This window comes from Aegilops tauschii, chromosome 3 (assembly GCF_002575655.3).
Source record: "Aegilops tauschii subsp. strangulata cultivar AL8/78 chromosome 3, Aet v6.0, whole genome shotgun sequence".
NCBI lineage: Eukaryota > Viridiplantae > Streptophyta > Magnoliopsida > Poales > Poaceae > Aegilops > Aegilops tauschii.
The window spans coordinates 66296147-66318283 of record NC_053037.3 but is presented as its reverse complement, the minus strand read 5'-3'; the positions used below and the strand labels follow the sequence as shown (position 1 = coordinate 66318283).

General features: G+C 47.8%; 2 protein-coding genes across 3 annotated transcripts; one reads left to right on the top strand and one right to left on the bottom strand.

Annotated features, from left to right (window-relative positions):
• Window positions 1–8996: 8996 nt before the first annotated feature.
• LOC109777023 (mitochondrial-processing peptidase subunit alpha) lies at window positions 8997–13989 on the bottom strand. Of its 2 annotated transcripts, none has more exons than XM_020335684.2 (13): window positions 13783–13989; window positions 12643–12888; window positions 12252–12548; window positions 11993–12160; window positions 11733–11900; window positions 11556–11636; window positions 11407–11473; window positions 11005–11099; window positions 10655–10727; window positions 10499–10569; window positions 10384–10433; window positions 9499–9611; window positions 8997–9414 (listed from the first exon to the last, which is right to left on the bottom strand). In XM_020335684.2, exons 1-13 carry the CDS (start codon window positions 13972–13974, stop codon window positions 9362–9364), a joined length of 1674 nt encoding a protein of 557 aa, XP_020191273.2. In that variant the 5' UTR covers window positions 13975–13989; the 3' UTR covers window positions 8997–9361. The 2 variants fall into 2 exon arrangements, with proteins under 2 accessions (XP_020191273.2, XP_020191274.2); XM_020335685.2 differs by having other exon boundaries at window positions 12643–12885.
• Window positions 13990–20608: 6619 nt separating this feature from the next.
• On the top strand, window positions 20609–21184 carry LOC109777022 (uncharacterized). The gene has a single exon (XM_020335683.1). It carries the CDS (start codon window positions 20609–20611, stop codon window positions 21182–21184), a length of 576 nt encoding a protein of 191 aa, XP_020191272.1.
• Window positions 21185–22137: the final 953 nt, after the last annotated feature.

Below are 22137 nucleotides of genomic sequence, written 5' to 3'. Positions count from 1 at the left end.
TAGAAGCAGAAGGCAGGGAACGGGTGGAGATGCGGGGGAGCGGGCAATCGCACGAGCGCGCGGGCGGGCGAGCAAAGCGGCTTACAGAATAGACTTGATCGGAAGCAGATGAACTAGAACTGGCATATATATGTGTGTGTGTAGAGATGTATAGTGTGGAAGAACTTGGAATAGAAGGATCGGTAGTAGTAGACGTGGCATAGTAGTACTAGAGCTAGACTAGATGGATGGATTATGCTAATGGTGATCAGCGGCCGCAACGGCGGCGGAGTAATTAGGAGGTGAATAATGAGAACTAGTATAGAAGTAAAAGGAAATGAGGATTCGTCCCTTGCAGGCTAGCAGGCGAAGTAGAAGCTGGAGTACGGGCGATCGGGAAGCCACCGTTGCCAGCCTGACGTACGTGAGCTCCTACTGAGCGGTGCTAGCGAGGCAGGACTTGGCGGGCGACGCGGGAAGCTGGAGTACGGGCGACGCGGGAAGCAGCTACAGGCGACGCGGGCGAGCTGCGAGAGATAGGAGCGGCGGCCGGCGCAGGAGGCACGCGGGCGGCGGCTGGATGGCGGCGGCGGCGGAAGGTTAAGGTTTAGAACCCGGAAAATGATATCATGTAAAAAGAAAAAAATAGGCTGTGCAACACAATGCATTGATCGGTGCACCAGACACGAATATATGAGTATAGAAGGGGCCACAACTTCAACTATACAGAGGAACTAGGAGGCGGGCCTAAGACGCAATATACACGTACACAATATATTCAATAAACAGGACCATCAGGCGATAGACCCATCACATAGACATAATTCGACGGTCGGTCTAAACAAACGCATGCAGAAACCAGCTCCCCCGAGAGAACCGATCCCCAAACCCAGTGAGCACAGTGGCTAACCGGACTGAAAGCTGAATAAAACTGTTGCTTATTGATGATTTGGTGCGGCATACAAGAGTATATGAGGGTACAAACCGACTTGGGGTAGGGGTACAAAACTGACTTGGAATAGAAGTCGTATACCATAATGACTACTCTAACATCCCCCCGCAGTATCAACGGCAGGCTCGACGACGTTGAGACTGAAACAGATATCTTAAAACGGCTTAGTAGGCAGTGCCTTGGTGAAAATGTCAGCAAACTGAGCCGTAGAGGGAACATGAAGCACCCGAACCTGACCAAGAGCAACCTTTTCACGAACAAAATGAATATCAATCTCAATATACTTTGTGCGTCAGTGTTGAACTGGATTGCTGGTCATGTAGACTGCTGATATGTTGTCACAGTAGACAATAGTGGCCTGCTCAATAGGCCTGTGTAGCTCGGAGAGTAACTGCCGAATCCAGATTGTATCTGCAACGGCATGTGCCACAGCGCGATACTCAGCCTCGGCCGACGAACGTGAGACTATAACCTGTCTTTTCGAAGACCAAGAAATCAAATTGTTACCAAGAAAAACACAAAAACCGGAAGTGGACCTTCGAGTGTCAGGACAACCAGCCCAGTCTGCATCAGAGTATGCGGTAAGCGAGTTTGGAGAAGAATTATTGAGGTGGAGACCATGATTGAGAGTTCCTTTTAAATACCGAAGAATGCGTTTAACATGATTATAGTGAGGAACCCGAGGATCATGCATATAGAGACATGGTTGTTGAACAGCAAAAGAGATTTCAGGACGAGTAATGGTGAGATATTGGAGAGCACCTGTTAGGCTACGATAGAGAGTAGGATCGGAAAAGGGTTCACCGGTAGCCGAAAGTTTAAAACTAGTATCGACAGGAGTGCGAGATGATTGACAGTCAAGCATACCAGCACGATTAAGAAGATCAAGAATATACTGGCGTTGGGAAAGAAAAAGGCTGGAGGAATCTCGAACAACAGCAATGCCTAAGAAATGATGAAGGAGTCCTAGGTCAGTCATAGAAAATTCAGATCTAAGAAGAGAGACAATATGATCTAAGAACTTTTGAGAGGAGGCGGTAAGAATGATATCATCTACATAGAGAAGTAAATAGGCAGTGTCAGAAGTTTGATGATACACAAAAAGAGAGGTGTCGGAGAGAGATGGAGTGAAGCCTATTGTTTGAATGAAGGAGGAGAAGCATTGAAACCAAGCTCGTGGGGCCTGTTTAAGACCGTAGAGAGATTTCTGAAGAAGACATACATGAGTTGGAAAGGATGGATTTTCAAAACCCAGAGGTTGCTGGCAGTAGACAGTTTCTTGAAGGGAACCATGGAGGAAAGCATTTTTAACATCAAGTTGGTGAATGGGCCATGAAGAGGAGACATCAACACTAAGAACGGTGCGAATGGTGCTAGGTTTAACAACAAGAGAGAAGGTTTCTTCGTAATCAATTCCTTGTTGCTGAGAGAAGCCACGACAAACCCACCTAGCTTTATATCGTGAGAGGCTCCCATCGGAGTGGAACTTTTGGCGAAAAATCCATTTGCCAGAAACAATATTTGTATTGGGAGGACGAGGAACAAGTTGCCAGGTGTTGTTTTGAAGTAAAGCATTATATTCTTCTTGCATGGCAGCGGCCCAATTGGGATCAAGTAGAGCAGTTTTGTAATTCTTTGGAAGAGAAGTGAGAGATACGGAGGTATGAAGGTTTAGGCGGTCTTGGGGTTGATGAAATCCTGATTTGGCCCTAGTACGGATGCGATGATCATTAATCGGGGCTGCTGTAGGAATAGCACGAGGGGGTAAGGTGGGTACTGGTGAGTCCGGCGCAGCGGAAGAGTCGGACGAAGGAGTAGGGCTGGGTAGTGGAGTGGGAGCAGGGTTGGGTGGTGGAGTGGGAGTAGGGGCCGGGGGTGTTGGGGAGGGAGCAGGGGTCGGGGGTGTTGGGGACGTCTCAGGTGGGGTGAGTGTATGGTTGGGATTGGCTATGGTGGGTGTTAATGGTGGTGGTGATAAGTTGTGTTCGGCAGGTAGGGGAGTATATAGTTGGAAAGGACGGGGAGAGGGGGTGTTTGCGGAGCTAGGGGTGTTGGATGGTGTAGTAGTGCGTTGTGAGAAAGGAAAAATGTGCTCAGCAAACGTGACATGACGAGAGACATGAACGTGTCCGGTGTGAAGGTCGAGACAGCGATAGCCTTTGTGCTCGTCAGAGAAGCCGAGAAAAGCACATGGGATAGAGCGTGGTGACAATTTATTTGCAGAAGTGGCGTAGGCATTGGGAAAACAGAGACAGCCGAAAACACGAACCGCGGAGTAGTCGGGGTGGGAAAGAAAGAGGGAATAATAGGGAGTAGTGTTGGGTTTAGTTTTGAAAGGTCGAATATTTAGAAGGTAGGTGGCCATGTGTAGGGCTTCAGCCCAAAACTTGGGAGGCATAGATGATTGAATGAGGAGAGTGCGAACTATATCATTGAGGGTGCGAAGAGAGCGTTCTGCTTTACCATTTTGAGGGAAGGTGTAGGGACATGAGAACCTAAGCAGGATGCCATGTTGTAAGAAGAAAGTACGATTTTTAATGTTATCAAACTCGCGACCATTGTCACATTGGATAAAGCGAATTGGGAGGAAGAAGTGAACAGACACATAGCGTTGAAAATTAAGGAAAAGAGAATGGACCTCGGATTTGTTGCGTAGAGGAAAAGTCCAGATAAAGTGGGTGAAATCATCTAGGATAACAAGGTAGTATTTAAAACCCGAAACACTTGCAATGGGAGAGGTCCATAAATCACAATGTATTAATTCAAAGGGATAAGTGCTACAAGAACTAGAGGAACTAAAGGGAAGACGCACATGTTTGCCTAATTGACAAGACTCGCAAAACACAGAATTATGAGAGTCCATATTACATGGTATGGTAAATTCACTAAGCATAGAAGCTAAGACGGCGGGGTTGGGATGGCCCAAGCGACGATGCCAGAGATCGACGGAGGCCAGCATGGATGTTGGAGGGGTGGCGGCAGGAACTCCATTAAGAGAATAAAGATCACCGGAGCTATTGAAGCGAGCGATCTCGGCCTTGGTCAGGTAATCCTTCACAGATAAACCAAAATGGTCAAATTCAGCCGAAACTAGATTGTCGCAAGTAAATTGGCGAACAGAGATAAGATTTTTAATGAGGGCGGGTGCAACTAGAACATCGCGAAGTAAAAGAGGTTTGGTGGAAGAGGGAAGTTGAGCCTGACCAACACAATATATAGGAATAGATGATCCATCTCCAAGGATAATGGAAGGGAAAGGAGATTTAGTGCAAGAAGATAACCAATTACTAGATGCAGACATATGACTAGAGGCCCCTGAATCAAAGATCCAATCCGTACCTGAGTTTCCTTGTGCAGCAAAGTTATTCATGGCCTGGAGAAAGGCAGCTTGATCCCAGCTCGGCGTCGCAGGTGAGGGTGGCGTCGGAAGCAGTGCCGGCTGATACGATGGTGAAGGCAGTAGGGCCGGCTGGGGAGTGTAGTAGGCATTGGCCGGCTGTGGTGGGGGTGGCGTCGGGAGCACGGCCGGCTGAGGTGTGTAGTAGGCGCCGCCGTCGGTGCTGTAATGACCATAAGGAGCATACGTCGGGGCGGCGTGATAGGCATTGGCCGGCTGTCGGGGGTTGAGAACCCCGGGAGCACCAGTAGGCGGTCGAAGGCCGGGTTGCCAGGCACCTGAGTATGCCGGCGGAGCACCGAGGGTGGACGGAGCGGACCAGGGCATGGGCCATGCTTGAACAAGCCCCGTCCAAGGATCATGAGGAGGCCGCCATGCAACCGCAGATGGAGCACTGGTGGGTGGTGCAGGACTCGGTGCTGGTGATGTCGTAGGCGGAACTGAACGAGTCGACGGCGACCTGTAGATAGGGTTTTTGCCGCGGTAGTTCGGACTAGGACGCCAGCCGGGGGCGGTTGAACATATGACGATGCGGACGGCCCGGCGGCAGGAGCCTGCCTGGAAGGCAGCGTTGGTGTAGACGGCAGAGGAGGATGAGCCGCAGCATGAAAGACCTTGTGGCGAGAGTCCTTGCGAGCTTGTGTTTCCGCCGTGAGTTGTAGCAAGGAACGAACTTCAGCGAAGGTAGGAGGGGGCCGTATCATCGGTATGAACGAGGCTTGCTTGTCAAAGTCTTCGCTGAGGCCGATGACGACGATATTGATTAGCTGTGAGTCGCTAACTGTATCGCCGAGTTCGCGGAGCTCATCACCAATGGTCTTAACGCGCTGGCAGAACAGGTTCACCGGGGCGTCTCCTTGCACCATATTGCGAAGCTCGGTGTGGAGAGCGTTTTTCCGAGCGTCGGTGTTGCTTTGGAAGAGCTGACGGAGGGAGTGCCAGATGTTGGCAGCGGTGGCGCCGTTGTGATCGAGCATGTTGAAGATTTCAGTGGTGATGCGGGTGTAGAACCACTGGACGATCGCGAGATCGTATTTCAACCATTGCGGATCGTCGGGGCGGGGAAGACAGTTGGCGGCGACATGCGAGCGCAGGTTGCAGCGGCCGAGGTGGAGATCGAAGAGATGTCTCCAATGATAGTAGTTGTGGGCGGCGAGATCAAGAACTATGGGGATGTAGGGGCTGACGTCGGAGATTGTGTCAGCAAGAGATATTGGTGCGGCGAGGATTGGTGCAGGGTAGTTTTGTGGAGCTATGGTGAGGGCCGGGAGAGAAGCGGCCGCGGCGTTGGCAGCCTTGGCGATGAGTGCGGCCCGGCGCTCGAAGTAGCCGGGCGGCGGCGGCGGCGGTGGCGTTGGCGGAGCCATACCCTAAACCCTGGGACCGGTATCTGATACCATGAAAGCTGAATAAAACTGTTGCTTATTGATGATTTGGTGCGGCATACAAGAGTATATAAGAGGGTACAAACCGATTTGGGATAGGGGTACAAAACTGACTTGAACTAGAAGTCGTATACCATAATGACTACTCTAACACGGACGACCCCACCATGTGAGCCCGACCACAAAAATCGACCGCACACCCCGCGTCGCCCCACCAGCGACGCCCGTAGCTGATACCCCACGACACATCCAACATGTTGATGCAACAGCCAAAGTACTAGAGTGCATGGCAGCCACGATGCCCATTCCGCCATGCTTCCTCGTGTGCCGGCTTGGAGCAACTCGCCGCTTCTAGGCAAGCTGGCTTGCAGCGGCAAGTTGCCGAACCACGCGTCGGCTTGGAGTGGCCGCCTCCGCGCGCTGGCTTGCAGAGGCCTGGGAGGTGGAGCATAGAGTTGTCTGGCTCGTATCCGACATGCTCGGCGGGCTACGCAGCCGGCTTTTATGCCGGAGAACTCTTCTTCCCGCTCGCGGGATGCCATGGAGAGTGTGGAAAAAATTATGCAAGGAGGAGATACGGAGCGGGGGTGTGCTGCAACTTTTTCCTGATGTCTGGCATTGTTTAAATAGCGGGCGGACGCTCGGAGCCAACCGGCGTTGTGTTTAATGCCGGTCGGCTAGCAAAAGGACGTGTGACCGGAATAGTTTTTTTGGCACACGCACGAGCTTAATGGAAGAAGGTAGGCAATCTACAGCCGTTTGAATGCGGCGAGGAGTCGTGTTCAGACGAACGTGCAGCGAGTGACACTCTCTCGTCCGGCATGCCGCTTCAATGTTGACAGCGAGAGGCGGCGTTCGCTTTGGGCGTCATCAATGCGGAGCGGCCGCTCTATAGCGGCATGAATGCGGGCATCTTGCGACGGGCGGGAACGCAAGCAGGCGAGGGAGGAGGATTTTGGATGGCCACGGTTGCCAGAAACGGACGCGACAGCGGTCCGCAACCTCCCCCCCTTCAAATTTTTTTTGTCTCCGGTTTGCGGAAAAATGCACATCCGGACCGGCTTGCGGACCAATGCAGAACTGCGTTAGATAGCAAAACATGTCCGGATTGTGCTGTTCGGACTGTTGCAGGCGATTCGAGGGTCGGAGTTGGAGATGCCCTTGGTATCTCTCCATTCCATGACCTGGCGTCCATCCCTGTCCCCATCGTCATCTCCATGTATCCATTGGTTAAAGGTTTTGATGTATAAACTTCGATCATGGCGTGTCAATGGATGATTCAGTACATGAAAGTTACACGCGCATATCAACCGCACTTAGACAAGCTGTGTTTGGATAGAAAAATGGCCCGTTCATTCACGTGTACACTTTACAAAAATTTCAAAGTTTTGTGCGGTCAAATGATGCAACCCTCCTTTTTTCTTCTTGTCGAGATGTGAACATGTAATATTTTTCTATACCAAATGATGGTTATTGATCCTTTGAATTGTTGTTACCTTTTCATGTCGCAAATTAGACGAACGGCCTTGGTTAGCTTAATCCAACTCCAAATTCGCCTTGTTAGGGGTGTATGTTAGTCGTGCAAATGCAGTATGAACATCATTAAAGCACGTTTTAAAGTCGGATTAGCCGATGCGAAAACGCATACGACCTCCGTGTTACTCCGACTTTAAAACTGAATGAAAGCATGCAATTGCATACAGATGTCGACCACATCGCCGCCTCCATGGGTCGATTATGCAACTACTCGTAATTAAATTGATCGACCGATCACTCCTGGTGAACCCTACTGGTACTGTGTACGGAGTAGAACACAACAATGTCCCTTTTGCTCGTACGTATGCCATAATCAGTATCACCTGAAGCCATTAGTTTTGTACCATCATGGTAGATGGAAACAGAACATTGGAATTCGTCTCTAAAAGATGGACTAAGTTTTACTGCTAGTTCACGCAAAAACTAGATCAGATAACGGGCGTACGGCGATACCCTGCTGTGGCTATCAGTCGACCGATCAGAACGTCCACCACAGAAAGCAGAGAGCGGGAAACCACGATGCGGCCGTTGGTTGGTGTCGCGGAAAACCGCTGGCGCTTCCGATACTTGTGCGGCCACCGGGGAGTCAAAGCCAATGTGCCGCTGCCGACCGCCGCCCCATTTCTCGGGCCAGCAGCGGAGGAGGCGGCGGCGGCGACGGAGTACCAGCCGCGTCAACCAACCAAACCAACCTCCAACCGCCACGAGCCTGCCCCGCGTTCCAATTCCATGGGGGCATCTGCACTGATACGCCGGAGGAGTCAAGGACGGGAGCCCCCTGTTTCTATTTGCGTCGACGCACACCCTCTCGGGTATTTCGTGGAACTCGAGCTTGCCAGCGTAAACGAGAAGCCACGCTCCCGTCCACTCTAGAACAAATGTATCTCGGAACCGCACAGATGCACCAGCTGCTCCTAGAAGCTGAGTGGTTTCTTTCGGCCCTGTTCGGTACTTCACCAGCTCCGGAGAGTACAAAAATCTGCAGAATACCTGTTTGCCCACTCCATCATTTTATGCTCCGGCCGCTCCGGGAGCGGAGTTCTGGAGTGGAGCGTCTCCGAACACAGCCGAAGCATGTGCTTGATTTCCGTCGACACAATCAAGCAAACAAAGCAAGTTAAAACCAGACTCCTCCCTAAGAAAACTTTGCCTCCCGCCGGCGCCACCGCTGGTCCGCCTCGTCTTCGGGGGCCTTAGGGCCATTGCGGCGTGGTGGATTCCAGCCCTTACCGGTGGGAGGGCTCCGTTTTTAGATGTTTCTCAACTTTTGTTAGGGTTTGTGTCCTACTCAAGAAGACGAGACGGCAGCGGCTATCTGAAGATGGAATAAGGTTCTCCCCGTCAAGACCCCGTTTTGGTGGTGTGTCTAGCATTGTCGGTGGGCATGTGAAGACGTGTCTCCGGCGGATCTATCGTTAGTGGATTTGCTCTCATCTGGTTGACCTTAGCACGACGACTTCCTGACTGTCTACTACAACAAGTTTTGCCCGGCTCAGGCAAGGGAGAGGCGATGACGGCAACGCGCCTTCGACTCACTTCAGTGCTTGTAGTCATCGCTAGGTGGTCTATAGACCTGGATGTAATTTTTATTATTTCTAGTGTTTGTTGTATTGCCATGACTGAAGATGAATAGATTGAAAGTTTTCTTAGGAAAAAAAACAGACAAAAAGGAACATAATAAAACTGACCAGTCAAACCTCAGGGCGGAGGCAAGCCCCTGTTGAGTAAAAAAAAAGAGCAAAGCGAGTTCAAAATTTCATCGTCATATATAATTTTTATTCATTTCCGTGCCCCCAACACTAGTTTCAACGACTTCAACCAAAAAAAAAGTGGAGGAACATTTTGTACACCCTTCCGGACTGCCACCGGAAGAGGGCCACCCATGCATGATTCACTGAATTTACAGGAACATATCTCATGAGAACAACATCAAACCACCCAACTCAGGTGGATACACGTTTCTGCGAGGAAAAAAACAAGATCCCAAAGTGGTCCGGCAGTAGGAGTTAATGACCAAAATTGTATGCATCTTATTTTCCTTGTGAAAAATGTGACCATAGATGATCTTGGGAGAGAAAAAAATATGAACAGTTAACTTGTTCAGAAGCCTCCTCATTTCGAGCTGAACTTGCCACGCACCGTCTCGTAGGCTGGTACATTGAGAACTGCACATCAAAGGGGACTGAATTAGAAACAGTGCACTCATACACATTAGGTATAGATGACTCGGTACGTAACACGGAGCTCACCGTTTCCGTGAGATGCCATTGTCAATGGTGACGAGATGATCTTCTCAGCAACAGTTGATACATCTGCCAGAGTTATACCATCAACAGCCTTAAGAAGCTGCTCCACGGGTTTCCTGCAAGGTTTTACATGGCAAACATTACACAGATTCCAGGGATACAGAAATAAGATACCATATGTGGAACTCTTTTTCTTATCATCAACTTGTATATATAAGATTCATTTGGTTATGCATGTCAGTTTACTTGCTTTCAAAAATGGGATGTGACTTGCGAGTCCATGATATTGTAGGAGCACATATTAAGCAAGCGGTAGCTTGTCCATTATGTTGTCACAAGGCATTACACACTTCAAGATACAGATAAGCACCCCCAAAAATTCAAGAATACTGTGGCGGCAAAGAGATGTTCCTAACTCAGTAAGTCACTATAGATCTTGTGAACATCAACAACTATATTTTGTTTCCATTTGCTAACTGTACTTCCAATTTCTGCTAGCACGGTAGAGTTGGCTAAATAAGCCATGTAAGAAACATGCTTTCCTCTAGATATCACTTGTCATACCGATAGAAAACACAAGTAGGCATCATCTTCCAGAGAAACAGTAACCCAATTACCAGCAGCCAACAGTGATATCTAAAGATAGAGGGCTCCCTGGTATCTAATATGATTACAATATATGCAATAAATTAAAATGGCACTGTGAACATCAAGCCATTAATTATTCTATCAACCAACTGAAATTGTAAAGTAGACATCACCATCCCTGAGCCTATAAATTCTACAATGTGTCGAGTGCAGAATGTGTTTTTCTCAACCTTGCAAGGAATAGAACCATTGGCACGAGCAAAAATATTAAGGTTCAGCAGAAATGTTTAAATAGTGCACCTTTCACCAAATGCCAATGCTTGGCGCCCGATGTCTTCAGTTGTTGATGCCTGTGAGTTTAATTGTTAGTGGAGCATCAGCCACGATTATAAAAATTTCACGTGCGTACGCATACCTTTGATTCCAGGTTCTTCAAGATAGCTGATTTTGCAGATGCTTTAGCACGGTCCAGTTGGGCTTGGTCAACTACAATAAAATAAGATGAAGTTTCAGGCAATTAAGTGAACCGTAAACAACTTAATGACTGATGAACATGGCATAGTTAAGGTACCTTGACCAGGAGTAGCGAGGGAAGTGAGTTCTCTGGCTGCCAAGTCAATAACTTTAGGAACAAATGCTGCTTCCTGATTATGAAATGATATCTTCGTCAGTCATCAGTCGTCAGAGTACAATAGCTTAACTATGAAATATTATGTCTTTGTGTATTACTATAACAACTCATCCAATCTAGTGAATATACATGTGAGTTGCATGATTTAAGTTCTTACCCAGAAAAAGAAAAGCCAAGTTATATATTTTCAAGTATTCCCATCCAAGGCATGTACAGTAACAGTACTACTAAAAAAACATAAAAGGAGATCATTTTCAAGTATTCCTATGCAAATCATAAATGATACTTACAGTCGATGTATGAATTCCAAAAATGCCAGTGTTACTGTGAACATTTTTGAAAGCGGAGATCGATTTGATTTGGTCAAATTCATTTACGAGGGGATCTGCACAAAGTATAGCACAGTTCAGGCACTAATATGAGTACCAATGCAAATACAAAATAGTTTCTTGTGCTGCAAGAATCTGAATAATCAAATTAAAGCATGTGGTCATGACACTGCATTATTAGTTACAACAAGCCTGAATTGGTTGCCATAAAAATGGAATTTAGTAAAAGTTGGACCACTTTTTTTCACAATTTACAGTTTACAGAATAGCCAGCTCAAGAGCAAATGATACTTAAACTATCAATCAGCTAGATAACTGAATAATGTCCTTTTGGCAATATAATTCTCATCAGCGTGTGCTTACTTAGGCGTGAATGCAAGCCTTTTCCAGGTCTTCCCCAGGTAAACACGCCACCACCACCCAGAAGTGCCTGTAAAAGATAAAATAGCTCTCGTTGAATTAAACCAGAATGCTGTAGCAACATCAATAGAAGTGTTCTATTCAATACGAACCTGAAGAACAGATGCAGTAGCAAATTCTTTTTCTTTCAGCCATCCACCTGGGAGCTCAAATGCCAAAGCAAGATCTGTGTTCTATTTTTCGAGAAGAAACCAAAGCAAGAACAAATGTATGTCATAAAAGATATCACATACATGACTCGATGAGTGACTAGAAATCATAAAGCCTACCGATGAATCTGCTGCCCGTCTATATTCTCCACCAACATAGACAGATTTTGGCTTTCCTGTTCCAGTTGCAGTGGGAATGTCAGACAGGAGTGGTTCAGCAATTGATACAAGTTCATTGTGGTCCACACCAGACGCAGCTAGAACAATTCGCGGGGAAGTGTAGTTCAACTGACATACATGCAACAGAAATATAGATAGCATGTTAACAAGAATACCCACACGACTATAGTACTAACAGGATTTTAGGGTATGAATCTCACAGCAAGAAATTCTTCCAGAACATCTGTATTTAATCTGCTAATTGAAGCCTCTGAGGCAATCAATGGGTTTGCCAAGGCACCAGAATAGCCACTGGAATGAAGAGCATCCAAAAGGAAAGCTTCCGGATTACTTGAAGCTTCTGCAAGCTCTGCCTTTAGTTTCATTATCTACAAAGTCAATAAGTTTGCATTCAGCAAAGAACATATTCCACTAATCTATAGTACAGAAGCAAAAGGGCATAATATTAAGCTGAAATACCTCTTCCTTGACTTCCCAATCAAGTAAAGCAGGATTTCTCACACAATCAACTAGCACTTCCACCATTTCAGGCATGTAAGTCTTAAGGGCTCCATAACTGTAGCTCATGAGCTCACGGTTGGCTGATGCTTTCGCACTGCCACCTATTGCACCAATTTCACGAACAACACGCAACTGGCTCCTGTTTCTAGTGGTTGTGAAGGCCAACTTCTTTAATAACTGAGTGGCACCCAGTGTCTCAGGTGTTTCATATACAGACCCACAGTGAACATAAACTCCAACAGAACATGCTGATCCCTGGATAAAAAATACAAAACATTGGTATCACTAACTGACCACCATGAGGAACATGCATGAAATAACTAGATTATAAAAAGTAAGGAACACATACTGGAGATGTTTCAGAGGCAATTTTTACACCATTTGAAAGTGTTGTGATTTTCGTCTTGCCGGGCTCCACATGATCAGCTAGTGGAGGAGGAATAGTGACTCCTGGGAGTGCGAAATCTGGAGGGGGTAGTGCATTTGAACGTGCACCTGTCAGCCAACCCAAGAAGCCGCCCGATGACCTCTGTGCAACACTTGTGCTAGCAGACCTAACCGCGATATTCAACAGTTGGGTATCCGCCCCATGCTGCTGCAAGATGTAAACAATTGGTATTATGACTGTGCAGCTAAAGCTGATCTAAAATATGAACAACTTCAATTAAAAGCGCAACAAATCAAGCTGTCTCAATGATGAAATATTCTGCCTCCGCACAATGTATATCTACATCCAAGGTCATGGCTCTACCTAAGGCTAAAACGATCATCGGTCAGTAAGCCCAACAATACTTACACTGACAAAAAAAATCAAGCACATGCTACAGGCAAATATATCATGACCGTTCAAACTTCAAAGTAATATGAAAATGATGAAATGAAACAGATTGCGTAAAGGGACTTTAACAAGTTGTTCCGAATCATACATTCGACTAGGCGCATCATGAAACATTACAAGAACTAATGAAACCAAATACAAGAACTAGAATGGTACTGGATCCAAAGCATGCATTTGCAAACGATAAAGGACAAAACAAAGCAATATCATCAAGGCCATGAGTCCATGAATCATATAATTCCACTCAGCCATATCGGAACTAACTCATTCCACCAATAATAAACCAACCAACATGCAAACGACCGCAGAGATGACCATTTCCCTGACATTTACACGAACCTATGCAACATAACAAACTCGCTAACTCATCTTCGCACCTAAAAAATCCATGCTTTCCCAATTCGATATACCAGGGCAAACATTCAGACACCGATTCATACTTGCAGCGCCCAGAATGGCTCCACTACACGCTCACGCATCAAATCCGCGTGACCAAACCACGGATGCTGGTCTGGTACCAATCGCGACGCGACTCGTGAGCTGTGTCCGTTCGGATCGGACGCATCGTGGCGTGATGGGTGCTATGGAGCCACTAGATCTAGCGAAACGGAGGGGAGGGGAGGTTAGGGTTTCGGGCGGGGGACGGCTGACCTTGAGGGCGCCGAGGCCGGAGGCGGCTCGGTACATGGTGGAGGGCGCCGGTGGAGATCTGTCGACGGGGTCGTCGCCGGCGGCGCGGCGGAAGCGGCGGAGGGGGAGATGGGGACGGAGACCGTGAGACAAGTGGAAGGCGACAATTCGTGAGAGACTGGTTGCGCTTGCGCATATAGAAGTGGGTGACATCGGGGCCAGTTCGTTAACAGGCCGGGCCTGCCGGGCTATTCAGTGGATATTGAGCCCACTGAATATCTAGTACTTCAGTATTTTGGGCCCAGATGTCAAAAAAGTATTGTTGGGCCGGGCTGGCTCGAAGCTTTGGGCTTATCTGGTCCAATCATGTAGCGCATCAGTCCTAAACAAAATGTAGCGCATCAAAAAAATCCAAGCACTGCGCTTCGCTAAAAGAAAAGAAAAGTGTCTAAAATAAGCTAAGAAAAGAAAAGAAAAAAACGCCGCGCTCATCGAGACGGGAAAGCGATCACCGCCGCCGCGTGCTAGCTCTGGGTCTCCGGCGGTGACAGGGGAGGCCTGTTCAGCACACGTCGGCGCGCGGGGGTGATGGATGTGCTATGCTCGGCGAGGCGATTGGGTTCGATTGCGCGCCATTGGAAGAGTAGGTTGCATCGCTCCGGCGAGGAGCTCGGAGTTTCCAGTGGCGCCGGCCGCCGTGGTTGGCGCCGAGCAGTTGATCTGTTTGATCAAATGCCAGTTAGGTATAGTACTTCGTATCCTTGGGATTCTGGTATATGCATGTTTTTGACTTGTTGCGTTTGTTACCTTGCTGATTCCGTCGCATCTGCAAACTGCAATTTTGTTTGGCAAAATTGTTCCGTGATGGTCTCCAGCGGAGATTTCATCGCGTGACTAGTGTATCCACTGTAGGTCCATCGTCCACCTGCTTGATGAAGGGCTACTCTCAGTTGCAAGGAGTAGCAGGTTTGGCTACCCGATTCTCTGAATTTGTTGGGCTGTCCGACGGTTCAAGCTGCTTGTATGAAGGTCAGAGGGTTGGCACAGACAGCTCTTTATCTAAAATGTGTTTGGCGTGTGCAGGGTTAGTGTGTGAAGGTGCTTGGTCATTGTGGGACTCAGTGGTGCCGATCGTATTTTCTTCAGCAGTTATTGCTCTTAGATTTTGTCAGACCATATTATTATTACAATCAGACGGGCTTGCGCTAGGGATGCAAGCAACTTTGCCTAACCAAAAAACGTCTTATATTTTGATACGGAGGGAGTATTTGTTTTCATCTCTCAATTCAGCGCTTGTTTGGAATGTCCCCTTTTTCCGGAGAAAACTCGGTAATGTGCCGACATGGAATAGCTGCTACAAGCTGCTAGTTAGCTTCTTCTATAATTATAGTAAGGCATGTTGCACCTCCGGATAGTATTGTGGTGGCAGTGCAATGGCAATGCAATTTGTGTGCTGATGATGATTCGTATGTAAAGACAACTTTGTCACAATTGATTCTATTGCATCTGGATTTAGCAAATTTCCCCTGTTAGAATGTTTGTGTGCGTTTTATTTCCTGAAAATGACGCCATCCTGTGCCATTTGTTGGTGAGCATTTCAGTCAAACATGTGTATCGAAATGAATTTCCATTCGTGTCACTGCTGGAAGTTGAGGTTTGAGTGGTTGCTATTTGAGTTCTTTGAGCACACATGCCATATTCCCCCTGTTTTCACTACAAGGGTCTACACGGCTTGAAGCAACAAAATATTCTTGAGCAGTTTGGATACAACTGTACAGGTCAAAGAGTTGGCATGGCCGGATATTCATACAAAATGTGCTTTGGCATGCGTTGGTTTGAATGTGCTTGGTCATTGTGGAACTTCAGTATTGTCGATCATATTTTCTTCAGCGGTTATTGCTCTTAGATTTTGTCAGATCATATTATCATATCGGCTGGCGCTAGGGATGCAAGCAATTGTGCCGAACCATTTGCTTATTTGATGCCAAGGGCTTGGTGATCGGACAGTGTTTTTTTTAATCTCTCAATATATCTCTTGCTTTGAATCTCCCATTTTTGCATAGAAAATCTGGTAATATGCTGAAAGAAATATCTGCTAAAAACTGCTAATTACAGTAGCTTCTTCCATAATTATAGTAAGGCATCTTGCACCATTGCCTAGTGTTGTTGCTACTGGTGCAATGTCAAAATAATTTCTCTATTGACGACGATTCGTATGTAAAAACTACTTTGTCACAGATTGATTCTCTTGCATCCGGAATTGGTAATTCCCCCTGTTAGAACTTTTTTTTTCCTGTTTTATATCCTGAAAATGACACCATTCTGTGCCATTTGTTGGCGAACATTTCAGCCGAACATATGTATCGAAATTCATTTCTATTTGTGTCACTGTTGGAAGTTGAGGTTTGAGTGGTTGCTGTTGAGTTCATTGAGCATACATGCCATATTCCCCCTGTTTTGACAAGAAGGGACTACACAGCTTGAAGTAACAAAATGTTCTTGAACAGTTTGGACATGCCTATAAGCCAACACACCCGCTGAACTGCTATTATTATTCTTTGTTTTTTTTCTGGTATAGGAATCACAGAAAAGCAAAAATGTTTGCATTGTTATGTTAATCTCTGTTTATTATTTTTCCTATATTTCTCCGCCTTTCCTCGCGTGATTGTCCTTTCAATTTGCCGACGTAAAATAGCATTCACAATTGGCACTCCTACACTTGGAGTCTATGATGATGCCCAACTTGTTAGAATGTTTCTGTTTTACTTTTATGTCCCTGAAAAAGGCACCTCATCGTGCTGCTTGTCGGTAGGCATTTGAGCCGAACAAACAGATAGCAGTTCATTTCCATTTATGTACGTATGCTCGAACCTAACATTGTTGTCACTGCTGAGGGTCAATGTTTAAGTGATCGATGGAAGAATCTACATAGTTGGAACTAACAAAATATTCCGAAGCGGTTGCACATTCCTATAAGATAACCCACCCACTGAACTGCTATTATTCTGTGGTTGTCTGTTTTTGGTATGAGCATTGCTGAAAGAAAAATGATGTTTTGGCCGGCATTGGTAAACCACTGTCTCCGTTGTTTTTCTAATTTACCAATCTTGTGATGCATTCCCTCATGCAATGTTGCTTCTTTCGATAAAGCGGCTGTTGCAGTGTGATCAGCTAATGATTGTTGCTGCCCCCCCTTTTTGTCAAGTAGGTAAATACTTAAATAACCATCAAGGGAAGCATGTGCGAGAAGCCTGTGCATGATGATGTTTAAAAGTCCTCATGGCGCATGGGAGAGGGGCCTGTACCACTTGTGGCATGAGCATGGACGCAGCAGGTGCAAACCACGTAGTAGTTTTATACTGAGTATTCTTTTGTACTATGACATCACACATTTGTTGAAAATAAATCTGCTATGCAGTGTAATTGACATCATACATGATAATTGGCAGCCATGAAAGCTCAACCGCAAATTCTTTTGCCTCCTTCATCCTGTCTCTGTTTTCAACTTTTCATGTAGCATACAGATCAACCACTTGATAGTCTGTACAACCGCGACAAGCCAACATTTTGTTGCTGGAGCTGATGCCTGGTGGCTATCTGTTTTCACGGAACGTGTGGGGAGATTGATCATATGAATTGACTTTAACTGTTAGATTGCGTTGCACCAAGAAGCTACTTACAGCTTTTTACCCACTTCGAGGCTATGGCTTTCACTGTTTGTGTCTACATATTTACAGATGAACGGTCGGTTCTTCAGAAAGATATCTGTTTCAGACTGTATGTGTGAATGCGACCGCACCCGTGGAATTCAACTTGAGAGAGATGAAGCTGGAATTCTAAGTTTTCTCCAGGTACTTTATCCTGCCCCTGACGCGTGATTGATTGATTGCTACTTAGCAATACCTGTTAGTATAGTTAATGAATAGGAGTATAGCAGCAGTGCGTATTTGACCTGTTTGCTGCGACTTAGGCATCAGGTTTTGCACGTATACGAAGCAATGCGTTCGCAATTCCTGCGAGCTTGCGACATATCTGTCGGTCGACGCAAAACCTTCTTTCGTTTCTTCGAACAACTCACCTGGATTAATCAAAATCGGAAGTTCACGAAGACTACCCACAGTGAAAGTAACATAGGTAGTAACATTACACATATCTAGGTTAAATAGATGATAGCTAGTTACTACTAATATGAGTAACATCACACATATCAAGGCAAGATGTGTCTACAACCTAATAAATGAAGTGCTCCATGTTATCACACATATGTTACTCCCCACTATAGAGGTAGTAACATAGACTAGTAACATGGGCATGTTACTAGTCTATGTTACTATCCATTGTGGCTAGTCCAAATGATACTTATGAACCCCGAGGACGAGGTTACTGTTACCAGTACCTGCTTGGTCAAGATTGATCATTAAATCAGTGCTAAGAACAGTGTGATGACAATGAGGTGAGGCAGAATTGTGGCGATGAGGAGTCTCGCCTGTGTGCCAAGCATCAGGAAAGGACCGGCCGAGATTTTATCGGTCGCGGCCCGCGGGATGTCGTGTCAACATTGGGATGGGTTGTCTATCAGGTCATAATAATGGGTTGATTTGGCCATGAGAGGCACAATGCAACACACGCGGAGGTAGATGGGTGGACGGAGGGACACAAAGGTTGGGTCGGACTCTTCTTCTCCCCCGGAGCAGGCGGAGAGGATGGTGGAGTGAGGTGCAAGCGAAGACGATCTGGCTGGGCTTGACCTGACCGGCCCGGGTGTCCAGGGTTGTTCGTTCCTGGTATGTATGTAGCTGAACCGAAGTACCTAACCAAGGCCAAGCCATCCTTGTCAATGTCGCCACCGTGTGTGTGTATTCCGTCTTCCTCGGGCGTGGACAGCGACGACGCGCGCGCTGTTGCCGTCGTGGTCGCGCCCACTCGGTGTCTGGAGACTCTGGAGGTCCGGGCAAGCACGTCGATCTGATCGTCTGATCGAGCTAACCCAGACTCACCTGGGTCCAGGGCACCAGCAGCAGCTCTGCGGTTCTGAGTTCTGACCCTAACCCACCGGGGCGGGGCCATGGTTCTCCCCACGACAGCAACAAATGGTAGCCTCGACGGAACAGTACTGATGAGCACGATCCGGCCCGGGGCCCCGGCTGCGTGCGTAGGGCTCATCGGGTGTGATTTGCTCGCAGCCTCGTGAGGTAGGGCTGGGCCGAGGACCTACTGTCGGGGACGGACGGATCTACTGTCAGCCTGGGAGCACCGAGGTGACAACAACATGGTGGAAAGGGCGTCGAAGCTGGGATCGGATCCACTGTTGCCCGACGCAGACCGTAACAAGCCTTACGTGCTGCTTGGAAAACGAAGCCATATTTAGTCCATTGCTGATGTTTTTCTAGACTAGACTAGATAGACGGCTAATTTGTTCCGCGTATACATCAAGGCGTAATACTACGTGTTTAGTTCGTTGCCACACATACTCTACTGCTCTCGGGGTAGGATAACCAATTTGCTTCACCACCTAAGAGCATCTCCAACAGCGGTGTCAAAAGACGCGCGCACGGGGTAAACTGGGACTTTAGCGCGCGCAGGACGTTTTCGCGCGCTCCAGTGGAGGCGGAAAACTAGCGTGCGCGGAAAACGATGGCACGCGCGGGGGAGAAAGCGGGCGGCCGCGCGCTAGATTTGGCACACCGCTTCCGGCGCGCCTATAAATTGTGAGCTCTTTTACAGTACCCCTAAATGATTATGAGCCCTCCATTTTTGTTAATCCAATGGATGATCTTAATTGGTACTCCAACAAGTGTACGAGGGAGTACCAACTAAAAAAGCAAGGGAGTACCTCGAGCTTAGGGGTAAAAATGTAATTTAGAAGCAATTTGTTTAATTTATTATTATCGTCTAAGTATGGCTGCTACATAATAACGTTTCAACTTGAACGTGAATAATTATATTTGGAACCCTAATTCTTCACTGGGATAGACGCCGGCAGAGACGGCCCCGTGGCAGAGTCGGCCATCAAGATATGGTTGCCAAGCCAAGAACTTGTTAGAGGCGTCGACCGGGTATGGTCACCAACCAGGGCCACGCTGAAGCAAGAGGACCAGGGCGAGGCAAGATCACCAGGTCGGCCGGAGCTCCATCATGCGGGCGTTGTCTAATAAATGATGGACGTTCATATGTGCGGTTGATCTGGCCGATAAGGTTCGACATGAAAGGACGGGGAACTGGCTGCTTTTATAGAGGCAGGCTTGGTATCTGGCGGTGGTGACGAACGAGTTGCTTGCAATCGATCCCTCTTACCATAACAATGATATTTTTTGTTTTAATTGCCTGTTTAAATGAGAGATCTTGTATGATTTTCCAGAATTTGTAGCCAAGGTCTGTTAGATTGATATACATCCCGTGCAATGAAAATCAGATCCGTCCACTGATTGATAGAATTTTCCATCCTTCTTCGATTTGAGAGATCAATCTGCGTTGTTATCTATTCATTGGTCGTGCTTTGCGAAAGAGAGCAGACGGCAATGGCGCCGAAGCCCTGCACGAGGGATTATATTGGCAGCGGCATGCGTAACAGATAGGCCGATAAACAGTCTCGTTGCCAAACAGTTTTTACGAGATCTGGTCACAAAGAAATCAGTTAAGACTATGAGAAAAATGACTAGACTACCCTTCTAAGTGGACGGTCGGATTTTAGTGGTACTCCATCCCTTCTTAGGAGAGTACCAGGGTACCGTAAAAGTTCTCATAAATTGCGGCGCTCGCCACGCGGCCTCCACACTGCCACGCGCGCTCTCCCCGTTGCCTCTGCCGCTTGCTCGCTGCTTTCTCGCCCCGCCACCACCGCGCCATCATGCCGCCGCGCCGCCGGGGATCGTCGGGCTACCGCGGCGTCCGCGAGCGCCCCTCCGACACCTACTACGCGGAGATCCGGTCCGGCGACGTCCGCCTCGGCCTCGGCACGTTCGAGACCGCTCACGAGGCCGCCCGCGCGTACGACGCGGCGGCGTGGCGCCTAGAGAGGCCTCGCGCGCAGATGAACTTCCATGACGTCTACACGCGCGAGCAGGCGCAGGTCGTCGCCCCTCCGCCTCGTCTTATCACAGACCAGGACTGTGAGGAGCACCGTCGGCAGCAGCGCCGCCTCCTCATCGCCGAGGAGGACGAGCAAGCCATGGCGGAGTGGCGCCGGCGCCACCCGGAGGACGTCGCCAACGAGCGCGCCTTCTGGGCGGAGAGGACGGCAAGGCGCCGCGCGGAGGGGGCGGCCAGGCGTCGGCGGAAGGCACTGGTCATATCACAGTGTGATATCGTTGAAGCAGGTGGGGAGTCGTTGTTTGACTCAGACGATAATCGTTGGGAAGACATTTGGCTCGATACCTCGGACAACACCAGCGAGAATGATGATGATGAGGACGACTCGGAGTAGGTTGTAGTTGCACCGTAGTTTTTATGTAGTTGCACCGTAGTTTTTATTTACGTAGTTGCACCGTAGTTTTATCTATCTATGCTATGAACTATGTAAAATATCTATGTATCGTTTTCTATGCTACGAGATGAACTATGTTTCGTTTTTATATATCTAAAAAATATCTATACAACGTAGTCTAGAGTGTTCGTGCGAGAGCGCGCGCTGCATTTTAGCGCGCTTGCTGGAGCTACGCGCGCGCTAAATTTACCGCAGCTGCTGGAGCTAGCGCTCCCCGCCGCGCCAAAGCAGGTGATCGACGCGCTGCAAACTCATTTTTAGCGCGCCGCGCGTTGAACGGCTTTTGAAGATGCTCTAAATAATGGCCGGAATGTGCCGTGGTCGCTGCACCATATATTAGTTGGTCCGATAGATATGTTAGCTAGGCCACACCGTTCTTAGGAAACCATCTTCTAGTGGAAGCCGGTCACGCAGGACCATTATCTCGATGGAATGGTTAGCGCCACTAATCCTACCCGACGAACGGAACGGAACAGGATTAGACAGCCGTGCTGTACTGACCCACGAATGGTTTCCCATGTCTGAGATCCAGCAAATGGGTCCTGCTTGAACGACAAGCTTGCTCCCCGGCCTGCCCAGGCACGCGATGCAACACGGGCTTATTTTTATGCCCTCTACCCTGAGCTTGTCTATATGCGACCTGTTGGCTGTTGGGGTCCATCAAGTGGTGTACTGCTCCATCTGCCTTGGGTGGGAAGCAAGATCAGGGATTCACCTCTCTCCCCCGCCCCAACATCACTGACTCCCATGCCAGAAAGTACCATCATTTGGGCACAAGCCCTTCTCATCGTATGCCCATGTGAGCTCTTATGAGCTCCTTGTATATTGCTTTTCTCCCTGCTGCAATTTGCAAACCCCACCGTTGTGCATTGGATAGAAATATATGATTTCTC

Excerpts from the sequence above, each read along its gene's own strand:
- LOC109777023 (XM_020335684.2), bottom strand. The coding sequence starts at position 13,974 with ATGTCACCCACTTCTATATGCGCAAGCGCAACCAGTCTCTCACGAATT. Across the intron at positions 12,161-12,251 it reads ATTGGGAAGTCAAGGAAGAG|ATAATGAAACTAAAGGCAGA; the intron begins GTATTTCAGCTT and ends TTGACTTTGTAG. Across the intron at positions 9,612-10,383 it reads GCATTGGCATTTGGTGAAAG|GAAACCCGTGGAGCAGCTTC; the intron begins GTGCACTATTTA and ends AAAACCTTGCAG.
- LOC109777022 (XM_020335683.1), top strand. The coding sequence starts at position 20,609 with ATGCCGCCGCGCCGCCGGGGATCGTCGGGCTACCGCGGCGTCCGCGAG.